We start from the raw sequence: 12,543 nt of genomic DNA on the forward strand, positions 1-12,543 counted from the left end.
TCCCCGCCCTCTCGCGGGGGGCGCCGACGGCGCGGCCTGGCCCCCCCGGGTCTGGCGCGCGGCTTCCCGGGGCTAACTCCGTCTCCTCTCCAAAACTGGAGCCCCGAGAGGCCGCAGGGCCCCCTCCCCTAGAACACGGCCCCCACCCCACCGCGCCCGCGCCCCGGCAGCTGCTGATTGGCTGCGGGGAGCGGCGTCCCAGCCCCCCGGCTCCGAGGCGGGAGCCGAGCGGGTCCGAGGTGGGAGGCGCACACACGGGCTCCGGGAGCCGCTCCCGAGTCCCCGCGCCCTGCGCCGCGCGCCCTGCGGGCGGGCAGAGCCGGACCCCGCGCGGGCTGGTGCGGAGGGAGCCGAGGACCCCGGCGCAGGGCAGGGGCGAGTCCGGCGCGGAGAAGACGCCGCTGCTCCAGCCGCTGCCTCGGCCGCGCCGCCTCCGAGCCGGCGTCCAGCGCGGGGCGGGCAGGCCCGGCGCGGGCCAGGGGAGCTAGGGGCGCGCCCATGGAGCACACGCACGCCCACCTCGCAGCCAACACCTCGCTGTCCTGGTCCCCCGGCGCGGCCTGCGGCTTGGGCTTCGTGCCCGTGGTCTACTACAGCCTCCTGCTGTGCCTCGGTTTACCAGGTGAGGGGCTCGGGGCGCGGGAGGGAAGCCAGGAGCCCCAAGTGCGGCGCGACCCTGCCCAGAACCCCCAGGCGTAGCCGCCTCCGGGGCGCGATCCCTGGTGCCCCCCTCGGAAAAAGTTTAAGCCTGGAGGGCAACTGCGGACATTTCCCCGCCGGGGGGAAAGCAAGTTGCGGCGGCCTGGCGGGGCTGCCCGTGTGCGCGCGTGTGTGCGCGTGTGTGCGCGTGTGCGTGTGCGGCTTGGCCGGGGTGCGCGCGGCGGGCGAGGGGCGCGGCGTGAGTGTGCGCTTGCGGCCCGGGGTGCTGGTGCGCGTGGCGCGGCCGTCTGAAAGGATCGGGGTCGGCGTCCGCGGCCAGTCGGGGCTGGTGTGTGACTTCCCTGCGCGCTCTGGGCAGGTGGCTGGAGGGGGCTTCGCTTTTCCGGTGCCCCCCACCCCGGTCTGGGGCCACTGATGCCCGGCTGCGTGTCCCCTCCTAGTCAGAGATGAAGTGGTAGACCCTGATGCTGGGCACTGTCTTGCTGGGGCGCGGGTAGGGTGGGGGGTCCTGGCGAAGGGGTCTGGGATGGAACAGGGACCTCCAGTCCCGCTAGGGAGAGTGGGGGCGACTGTCCCCTGCCTTGACCCCAGGGAGAGCACAGAGGCACGCAGAGCAGCTGCAGAGACGCCACCTCAGGGGTCCGGTCTCCTTGAGGACTTCCCTCACCCCCTAGCTTTGCCTCCTTCCACCCACCCCGGGCAGCTCCTGCTGCTGCAGATGTCTGGCTGGTTCCACCTCTCCAAAGTGTCACCGAGACTTGTGCCGAATTCCTCAAGAGAGCTGAGCTGCTGGTGAGGGTGCAGGGGAGGGGCTGTCTTGTGCTACAGAGGGAGGGGTGCCCTGGGGTTCCAGCTCCAGATGGACCCTTCTTCCAGAGAGTCGCTGAGGCAGCTCTGGCAGAAAGCCTCCTGAAGACCACTCCGGCAGATGGGAGCTGGAGAAAGGGAGCAGACGGGGAAACAGTGTACAGCCAGGATCTCAGCTTCCTCCACCCCATCCACTCAGCATCCCAGAATCTGGGGACTTGGGCGCTGGGTTTCTGAGAACGCTGCTGAAATTTCCTTTCTGAAACATCCCAGCTGGCAGCCAGGACCCCGGTGAGGTAGTTTAAATCAACTGCCCCTCCCCAGATTTATCAGGCAGAGGAAGCAAAAGTTTACTAACATTGAGCTCCCCCCCCCCCACCCTTATACCAGCAAGTGATGAGGCTTTTCTCATTAACCGGTCCCGCTGGTTGCCCTGGGAGGGACACTCAGCCGCTGATTCACCCGCTGGGGTGGCAGCACCTGTCCTGTAATCACCTCCAACTGGCATTGATTTCCATCCACTTCCCGCCTCCCCCCCCCCCAACCCCTGAACCTCTCCCAGAACTCTTTTGGGCAGTGTTTTTGAGGTTGGTTATTGGTGACACTTGGTGAACCAGAGAAGCGACAGGCCCCCTGTCCCCTTCAGCCCTCACAGTGGGCTAGCCCCCCTCCTGTCCCCTTAAGGGACAGAGACATAAAGACTGGGGAGGCTGATGCTCCCGGGGTCCAGAGGAGGGGACCTGAGGATGGGGAATACAAGGGAAAGCGCAGACCTTGCAACACCTCAAGGTTCTCACCTTCACAGTCTAATTCCTATGGTAATGAGGGTCTTCCAGAGACACAGCATTGGCACCTACTGTATACCTGGCATTTGACAGGCTCTTCAAGGCTGAGCCTAGGACTTGGGGACTTAGAAGAGAGAGGGACTGGGATTAGAACTCGGAGGGTATTGATGGGTTCATACACTCAACCAGGACTTACAAGCACCTACTGTGTGTCAAGTGCCGAGGCAATGCCAAGTACAGTCCCTGTGTTCAAGAAGCTCATACAAGCTTATGATTTGAGAGGCAGCAATGGATAGAGAAGGACTAAGGATTCTAGAGAAGAATGATTGGTGTGAAGGTCAAGGGCTTTCGTTAATGGCTTGCAAGGTGATTCAAAGGTGAAAGATGTGAACCATCCCCTTAAAATCGTAAAGACGAGCAAGACAGTTCCGGTGGCTAAGGAGAGGCAGAGCTGGGTGTTATTTTATGGCCCCTTAGTGTCACTGTGCCTCAGTCTCCACAGCTGTACAACAGGCATTATGCAACTATCTACTCCCTGGAGTTTTAAGAAGTAACAGTGTAGATGGATGTGACGGTGCAGGGGCAAGAAGCAGCCCCATGCCTGACCCACCCACTGACGGCTGCCAGGCTCTGCCATCCTGCTTCTCACCAGCTGCCTTGGTTGTGCGAGGAGGGGCCTGCTCTGCCTGCCAGTGAACCCGAGGAGGGGCTGGGAGACTCACAGAGAAAGCACTGGACTCTGTGCGGCTGTTCCTCTCCCGGAGCTCACTCCAGTCTCTCCCGCCCTCCCCTAGCCCCCAGCAATTAGCAAACCTTCATTACCCAGCCACTGGCTGGGAGGTGCAGCTAGGCTGGGTGTGAAGGAACAGACCGCAGGGCTCAGGATTATTGTTGAAAACTGAGATTTTAATTGAATCACTTTTCCTGGCAGTGGACTCACCCCAGTTCCAAATTCTCACCTCAGTGGTCTGAGGCCTGGGTGGTCTAAGGCCTGAGGCTGGATGGGGAGTGGCTGAGTGTTTGTTAATGAGTAGGGAGAGGTTTCTTAACACCTTCTGTCTCTGGACTGAGGAAGAGCTTGAGAAAGGCCGTGTGGTCCCACCCCTGCCTCTAGGAATCGCCCCAGTCTAAGTTAAGCCATCAGGAGTGGGACCCAGGGGCTCTGGTGTGAAGTACAGGTATAGCTCTGCATGGGAGAATCCTCACCATCTCTGTATCATCTTGCCCTTCAGTAAAAATGGGGTAGCCGTAGTACCTACTGCCCACAGGGGTGGTATATATTATATACTATCATCTATGTAGACGTGGCTTTGCATAGTACCTGGGCTGAGGAAAGCACTCCGTACTCAGTGCCTCCTCCCACCCAAGCTTCTGTATTCATTCCCCATGATTCCCTGTGACGAGTACATGTCTCTGAACCCCTTTGACAGATGAGCAAACTGAAATTCAGAAAGGTGGAACATCTTGTCTGCAGTCACACAGCCCAATACTCTGGTTTCTCTTAAGAGTGCATAAACCTTTTGCCTTTTACAGTCACACAGCCTAACCAGCATGCAGACACCTGTTCTGTGCACTACACACACTGTCCCCTTTACCACGGCAAGTTCTCTTAACTAGCCTCAGTCTTTTATGCTCTGTGCTCAGTGGAGAAAATTGGTGTCCCAGCTGTTCCTAATACCCCATCTCTTTCCACCTCCTTTGAAGCATGTAAGATGTTTCTACATTTTCAAAACTTGTTTCTAACTTTGCAGCAGAGTTGGGGACACTGATTGGGCCAGTTGGGACAAGACAGTGCAAAGCAGAAGGTAGTGTGGGAGGAAAAGATGAGCCTTGATGCTTGGGAGATGAAAACAGGATGGAGGCAGGGTGAGCCTGCCTGGTAAGAAAGGAGCAGTGTAAAATTAAACTGAGATTTGGAAGATATTTTTTAAAATTCCCTTCCAAAAGGCACCATGGAAGTTAAGGAAGATGATAGCCTGAGACTGCTTGCCACACAGCACACAACTGCCAAGTGAGGATAATCCCTGCCTCTGAAGGTTGATGCAAGATGAAAATGAGGACTCTGGAGCCTGGCAGGTAGTAGGGTTGGAGTCCTGGCTTTAATCTCTATAAGCTGTGTGAGCTTAGGCAAGTGACTTCAATTTCTCTGTGCCTCAGTTTTCCCCATCTGTAAAGTGATGGTGATAATAATGCTCTACATAGTCACAGGGCTTCGGTGAGGAAAAATGAGTCAGCACTTAACACAGTGCCTAGCACACAGTTAGCACTCTTGTAAGTCATTTTTTATCATTTGAAAATTAGGAAAGTTAAGGGAACATTCCTAATTCATTTTATATCAGATTTACCTTAATGTCAAAGCCAAGAAAATTATAGATTAATATTTCTCGTGAGCATAGACACAAATCCCTCAAAACCAGTAATATATGAGAATATATCCCGACTAGCTTGGGTTTATCCTGGAATGCAAGGCTGGTTAAACATTTGAAAATCATTCAGTATGATTCTCCATGGTAACCAAAATGAAAGAGAAAATCCATGTGATTATCTCATAGGTGCAGAAATAAGTATTTGACAAAATTCTACATCCATAAAAACCTATCAAATTAGGAACAGAAAGAGAATTTCATTAACCTGATAAAGAGCATCTATAAATAATCTACAGTTTATGTTACATTTAATGATGAAAGACTGGATGGTTTCCCTGTAAGATTTGTATCAGGCAAGGATATCTGCTCTCACAACTCCTATTCAGCATCATACTGGAAGTTGTAGCTAGTGCAATAAGGTAAGAAAAAGAAAAGTACATCGGAAAGAGTTTCATTGTTTCTATGCACAAGTGATGTCATTGCCTTCACAGAGAGGCACAATGGCTCCCTGAAAAATAAGCTCTTAAAGACATGTTGCAAAGCTCAACTATATTTCTATTTATTAGCAATGAACAATATAAAACTTAAAACTGGGATTTAAAAAAGTGGATTTCCAATTTCCCTTGCAAATCTAGAAGAACCAACAATATTAGACCCATAGCCCCCCAGAAGGTAGCAATTGACTGGAACTGAGGAATTGGCTGCTTTTCCATTATAACAATATATGCATGGAATAGAAACAACATGTATATTATTCAAAAACCTAAAAATAGTAAAAGACAGACATTGCAAAATCTCCCGCTTATCCCTTTCTCTGTCACCAATTTTTCCCTTTCACCAATTCCCAAACCTACCCCCTCATCACCATCACCACACAGGTAACTATTTCATTATTGTCTTAGTTTCTTATTTATTCTTTCAGAGTTTAGTGTACGCACAAGCAAATACGAGGATTTCAACTCTCCCTTTTGTTACCCTCCCCCAAATGATCACATAGAGTACATCTTGCTCTTTAACTTAATATTTTCATCATCTGTAACAGTGTATAGGAAGCATTGTCATTCTTTTATAAAGCTGTATAGTATTCCATTGCATGCAGTCATGTACTACTTAACATGGCGGTCAGCAGTGGGCTACATATATAACAGTGGTTCTGATAGGCTATATTATATTGCCTAGCTGTGCAGTAGACTATCCCATCTAGGTTTGTGTAACATGATACTTGCACAATAGCAAAATGACCTAATGATGCATTTCTCAAAACATATCCCCATTGTTATGCCATGCATGACTATATTTGTTCTAAACTTTATTTTATGAACACCCCTTTTTAAAGTTCACACCGACTCCAATTTGAAACAGACCCTACATGGTAGACCTAATTCTCCTCTGTAACCTGTGAGACCGCTCTTTGTGCACATTTGACCTTAGAGTCCCTGTTATAACAGGGGGATGAGGAGTCCTGGATTCCAGGGGTAGCTCTAGCAATAATTCCCTGCGTGACCTTGGACAAGTCATTCTTGACAGTTCTGTCTAAAGACTGAGAGAGCCGAGCTCAGCTGGAAATAGACTCCATAGACAGGACACAGCACAGATGATGATGCAGCTGACCTTAGGTTGGTGTCTTTGTAGTTCTTGCCCTTGCAGTTTCCCTAATGATCCTATATCAGCTCAGCTTTGTGAGCTGTAAAATTTACAATACATTACATACATAAGTAAAATACAATACATTACAATACATAAGTAAAATACATTGCACTGAGCTAAAAGAACATAGATTTGACTCCTGTGTCTTACCTTTGTCGGCTGTATGATAGCACACTCTGAGCCCCGGTTTTCTCATATGTAAAACATATGACAGTCAAGTTCAGCAGTTAAGCAAATGGCCTCTGATATCAGACTGTCCAGCTTGCATCTTGTCTTCTCTAGTTGCTCTTCTAGTCTGTGACCTTGGGCAAATTTCTCACCCTCTCTGAGCCTTAGCTCCTTCTTCATGGGATGAATTAGTTGTACTACCTATCTTATAGAGTCATTTTGCAGATTCAATAAAGTTGTAAAATTCTTAGCATCATTCTTAGTCCACATAGAGTAAGAGTTCAATAAATATTATTAACCTTCTGTGCCCTGAATTGTTGTGGCAATTTAAAATAAAAATGAAATGTGCAAAGTCTTCTTATGGTCCTTGGTATGTTGTAGGAGCTCAGTAAGTAGTAGTTCACAGTGTTTTTATTGTCTAAGATGTCAGCGTGTTCAAACTTTGTAAATCCTACTCTCTTTCGCACATAGGTCTTTTCCAGAAAGGCACAATTCCTCCCCAGTTGTACCCACCAGAAATGAAACTCCATGCCCTGGCAAATGAGGAAAGAATGAACCAATGAATTAAGCAATCAATTTCATCATAAGTGTAGGGAATTTGTACCCCCAAGAGAGTTGCCTCTGATTCAGCGAAAGCTGCAGGAATGACATCAGTCCAGACAAGAAAAGGTCTTTAGCTAAACCTGGTAGAGGCTGACAAGCACCAAAGGCCAGATCGCCCTGCCTGCTGCAGCCAGGGCATGGACAGAAGGGGCGCAGGGAGGTGGATGCAGACCCTGCCACTGGACCTCCATGTGGATTTAAAATATATGGGCAATGCTGATAAGGGAGACACCATGAAAAGCAGGGCGTGGGGAAGAGCAGGTGTCTTGAATTCAAATGCCTGAAAGGAACGGTCAGATAGTATAAATGAACAGAGCGGCTCCGTTTTAAGAAATGCTTCACCTCTCCAAAGAATTGTGCTTTCCTGCTGCTTTTCTGGAAACATGTGGCTCTTTCGGGTTTTCTTGTTTTTCCTTCAGTGATAGAGACCACTACAGTTTCCTCTAAATAACTGCTAGTACTTATATCACACTTACTATGTGCTAGGGATTCTCCAAAGTACTTTATCTGTGTTAACTTACTAAATTCTCACCATGACCGGTTGAGGCACATCTAATTATTATGCCCGTTTTTCAGATGTGAACACAGAGAGGCTTTGCCACTCATGTAACTAGCAAGGACAGCGTAATGTTCAGCGCTGCTGTCCAACCTTATTATAAGAAGACGGTTGGCACAGATGCAATGACAGCCGACCACTGACACTCAGGCTGGGTCAAGAGGTGGGGGTGACAGACAATAGGGAGGGGTGGGGCCTGGGAGAGTTAGAAAGTGCCCCCACCACTCAGCTTTCCAGTCAAGGGTCCGGTCTTGCCAAGTAGTCCCAGAAAATCTCGAAATCCAGATTTTGATATGAAATATCCCAATGTTTCAGTGTTGGCAACTAAATCAAAAATTTTAAAAACACTATGTAAGCCAGCTCTGCATGAGCCAAAGCAAACATGTCTGCAGGCTTGATGTGGGCCCACGAGGCTGCCAATTCACAAACTCCAGAGCTGGTAAAACTTCAAGAAGCACCAAGAGGGTCATAGGGAGTGGGGAATAAAAACAAGAAGCTAGAGAGAGGCATGAGGAATAATAGAGATGGAGACCCAAGGAAATTTCTGGCTAACTCAAAAAAGCATGCCAACTCAGGAAACCAGGGACTTGGCATTAACTGGAAGAAAAAGCTCCAAGAAATACCGTAAATCGCATGTTAATAATGCCTTGGAACATAAGTCTACCAATCTGGGGAATGGAAGAGCCCTTCAAAGCTGACAGCAGGTAGATGGGGTTGTGGGCTCAGGGGGCCCCCAACCTGGATTCATACTCCTGCCTCCTGGAGGTCCAAACTCCCCCATTTTACAAAATGAGGAGTCTAACTCCTCACCCAAAGCCACAGAGCTAGGAATGGCAGTCAGAGCCAGCACTGAGTTTCTCCAAACTTAATTCTCTTTCCACAAAATCACACACTAGTGGTCTCTTAAAAGGAAGCAAAGAGATGGGGTAAAGGAGAAAGGGGCTGGGGTTTAGAGCACAGTTATTCTCCAGATTGGGGGAGGGTATAATTGTTGCTGTTTTATGTAGGATTATTTTGGATGGTAACTGGCCACAGCGTTAAATCCCTTTCAGTGTGGTTACTGCATCTGATTGCATCCAAGGAAAAGTCTCAGCCTGGTGCTAGCATGTCCTTAACAGCTTTCCACAGCTAAACCCCTTTGTAACAGACACAGAGCAGGCCTTGGACTTGGCACCTTGGCAGGCAGCTTTCTGCAGCTAGAATTTAATGTCACTCTTGTCACTGTGCTTGTTTTTAAGGCTACTTTCTGTCTATAGTGGAGGCGAGGCTATAGCTATTATCCAGGGCTGTCATAGACCCGTGCTGTCCAACACAGGAGCCACTCACCACATATGGCTCTTCAGCACTTGACATTGGACTAGTGCCACTGTGGAATTCAGTTTCTCGTTTCATTTCATTGCAGTTAATTTGCAATTAATTGCAAATCACAAATTGCAAATCTGATACTTGATTCAATTATTAAAAAAATTATTATACACTCAGTAGGAACAACAGGGGCATGTAAATCTACTCCTTTAACTGTGCATTGCACAACATCTAAATAGAGATCAAGGATTTCCAGTGAAAATTAAGCATCCGTAGAGAGATGTGCTAGAAGCGTAAAATACACACCCAATTTAGAACACTTAGCATGGGAAAAAAAAAGTATCTCATCAGTAACTTACGCTGATAGCATTTTGGAGGTACCTGGATAAATAAAATATATTGTTAAAATTAATTTCACCTGCTCCTTATTTTTTTAATGTAGCTGCTAGAAAATTGAGGTTGCATATGTGCCTCTCGTTACCTTTATACTGGACAGAGAATCTATATGAAGCATAAATATAAGGGGGAAGGCAAATCACTTTAAAACAAAATGTTGAGTAAATAATAGAAAGGACACAAGAGTGTAGCCAAAGTCATGAAGTTGGTGGGGTCATCACTAAAACCTGAAGAACGCTGTTCTAATATGCTCTTTAAAAAAAAAAAAAAGATTTATTTATTTATGCATACAAGAGCTGGGGTACAGGCCAGAGGTGTGGGGGGTGAGAGGATTCACCAGAGACAGACCGGGGAGCAGAACAGGCAGACTGACTGAAATACACTGCTGAGGGGAGCAGCGGGCGAGACAGGCGAGGTCTGCTGCACCATGTGGGTAGCTCCCTGGCTGGGGATCGAACTCGTGCTGCAGAGGCTGCGAATTGCTTCAACGGTTGCATCTTAACCCCTTGCGCCACCAGAGAGGCCCTCTTCTAACATCCTGTTAATAAAGAAACTGAGGTCCAGAAAGAGCAAAGAACTTCCTCAGGGTTACACAGCGAATTAGGGGTCACCTTGACCCTAAATCTTATGGTTTCCAAATCCAGTATGGCTTGGTCATCACAGCAGGGATAACCTTGCTCTCTCCACCTCCACCAAGAGGGACGTAAGGAAAGAAGGGTGGGGGTGTGGGGAGGATGGGACCACTTTGGATCCCAGTGGGACCCCAAGGGAGGGAACGTCTCTGTAGGGGGGACCCGGGATTTTGGTTTTTCTATAAAGTAGCAGCAGAATGACTGTGGCTTCTCTTGAGTAAAGACCATGGCCAGCTGAACTGCATTGAAAGGAAGCCAGGGCTTTTACTCTAGCTGTAGGGCTAAATATATAATTAATGTTTATTTTTGTTTTGTCCCATTGCAAGGAAGGATGAGATAAGAGATCAGAGAGCACACCTGAGCAATTGTATGTGCATCCATTGTGCCGTTTGTCCATCCTGCCCTCTACTCATCCATCCACTCTCCCACCTGTTCATCCATCCATCCATCCACCCACCCATGTACCCAGCCTTGCCAAGAACCAGGTACCGTGCTAGGCATATGGCAAGCCAGTATTGATCAACTCCTTTTCTGTGTGCTCATGCACATGCACACACACACACACACACACACTGACTAGAAACCTGAATAGATGTAACAGTCACCTATGAAAAGATCATGAAGGAAAGGTACACGGTGATGGGAGAGCTTGCCATGGGGCACTTGGCCAGGTAGGAAGTCAAGGACAGTCCCCTTGTAGGGAACAGCTGGAATGGACAGGGCAAAGGGAGCAGGTTGTGCAACGACCCCGAGGCGGAAGGGACCCATGCAGGTGTATTGGGACAGAAAGAAGCCCAAGTGCCTGAGTGCCTGGAGCAGGTGGGCGGGGGGAGAACATAGTGTGAGGTGATGCAAGCAGAGGGAAGCTAGAAGCCTGAGCTTCATGAAAACCATGCAAAGCGACCCTGAGGTGGGACAACACACCGTGCAGTGTCAGGACAGAGGTGTCCAGCAGCGACCTCTTTCCTTGCCCCCTTGTTTGTCAGAATATTTGACAGTCAGTAGAGCCGGGAATTGCTTTTCCGCCACAGACGTTTCTTATCATTTTCAGCTAAGTGCAGAGCAAACTACGAGCCACATCACTTCAACCAAGGGACTCTGGGCAGACAGGCACACAATCACACACACACATGCACAGAGAGACACACAGATACAGACGGACACACAAACACACGCATGGACAAACAGACACAGACGCACACACAGACTCACACACACATTCACAGAGAGACATAAATACAGACGGACACACAAACGCACAGGTGGACAATCACTGAGGCACAGATGCACGCACATACACAGACACACACGCACAGCCAAAGCTGTACAATGACCCGACAACTGTTTTGACCGCAGCCCTTGGCTTTTAGCATTCCCGGCCTCACCAGCTCTGTTCAGCTCCACAGAGCTGCTGACAAGAACCATCATCTGGCTCTTGAAAGAGAAGCTGCAGCTTCCCTAGAAGGCGGTCGAATGGCGCAGCGGCTGGAGAGACCTGGAGAGGACCGGGGCGTGAGGGGGTGGGGTGGGCATTCCTTAGAGCAACCCCCACCCCCCACCCCGGCCGAGCACGTTCCCACATCACGTCCGACCTCCCCACCCAGGACCCTTCCAGCCACAGGGCATCCGGGCAGCGGCCCTGGCTTGGGGGTGCAGCATTCCCGTGCGAGTCCAGCACTGCGGATTTACTGGCTGTGCGGTCTTGAGCTGCTAACACCCCCTCTTCAAGCCTCAGTTTCCTCACCTGGACAGGGGGGCTGTAATATCATCTGTATTCACGCAGCACCTATAGATGGAGCCTGTTTCATGTGTCAAGCTCCCTTGCAAGCAGGGGAGGGGGGTGGGGAGCAAAGCCGAGTACAGGGAGGTCCTGCCAGGCTCACGTCTCCCAGGAAGACAGCAAGCAGAAAGTGCAGGAATGACGCCGCTTTAGATACTGGTCCCTGCTGTGGGGACCACAAAGCACGTCCTGTGCAGGGAGCTGCCTTCCACGGGGCTCAGGAATGGGCTCTCCAAAGTGGCCCTGAGAAGGAGCCAGCCCTGCAGGTGCAGGGAGGGAAGGGCCCTCCAGGCCGAGAAACAGCCAGGGCGAGCCCCTGAGGTGGGGGTGAGCTGCACCACAGCAGGCCAGTGCGCTGCAGAGAGGCCCAGGCGGCGTGGTGTGGACTCGCGGGCCACAGTGAGGAATTCAGATTTCACTCAAGTGCTGCAAGACCCAGGGAACTTAGAAGCAGGTTTCATAATGTAATTTGAGTTCTTCAAAGGTTCCTCTGGCTGCTGTGGAAATAGGTGGAAGGTGGTGGGAGGGAAGCAGCAAGAAGATTGAGGAGAGGGACAGCTGGAAGGACCCCTGGTGGGAACAGGTGCAGTATTGGGGAGTACCTCATACAGCCCCTCGCGGGTCAAGGGTCATGTGCAACGCCTCTCACGCCCTCTCCCATACACCATCCATCCTCACCGCGGTCTCCAAGAAAAGCAGCCAGCCGAGCAAAGTGAGCAAACACATGATGTCCTTGCATGCCAGGGACCTGTGTGCCCAGCTCACAGGACTCTGGGAAAGCACCCCGTCATGACAGAGCTGGCATCATGGTCATGGCAGTGGGCAAGTTGTGCTGATG

General features: G+C 50.3%; 1 protein-coding gene across 1 annotated transcript in view; it reads left to right on the top strand.

Annotated features, from left to right (window-relative positions):
* Positions 1-232: 232 nt before the first annotated feature.
* The window catches only part of GPR139 (G protein-coupled receptor 139), a 34,210-nt gene continuing 21,899 nt past the window's right edge, over positions 233-12,543 (top strand). The window contains exon 1 of the mRNA XM_037504563.1: positions 233-622. Within this exon, the coding sequence (XP_037360460.1) occupies positions 499-622 (124 nt within the window). The 5' untranslated portion in view covers positions 233-498. The remainder of the gene's footprint in view (positions 623-12,543) is intronic.

The sequence above is a fragment of the Talpa occidentalis genome, unplaced genomic scaffold, assembly GCF_014898055.3.
Source record: "Talpa occidentalis isolate TD23 unplaced genomic scaffold, MPIMG_talOcc4v2.1 talOcc4.12, whole genome shotgun sequence".
Taxonomy (NCBI): Eukaryota; Metazoa; Chordata; class Mammalia; order Eulipotyphla; family Talpidae; genus Talpa; species Talpa occidentalis.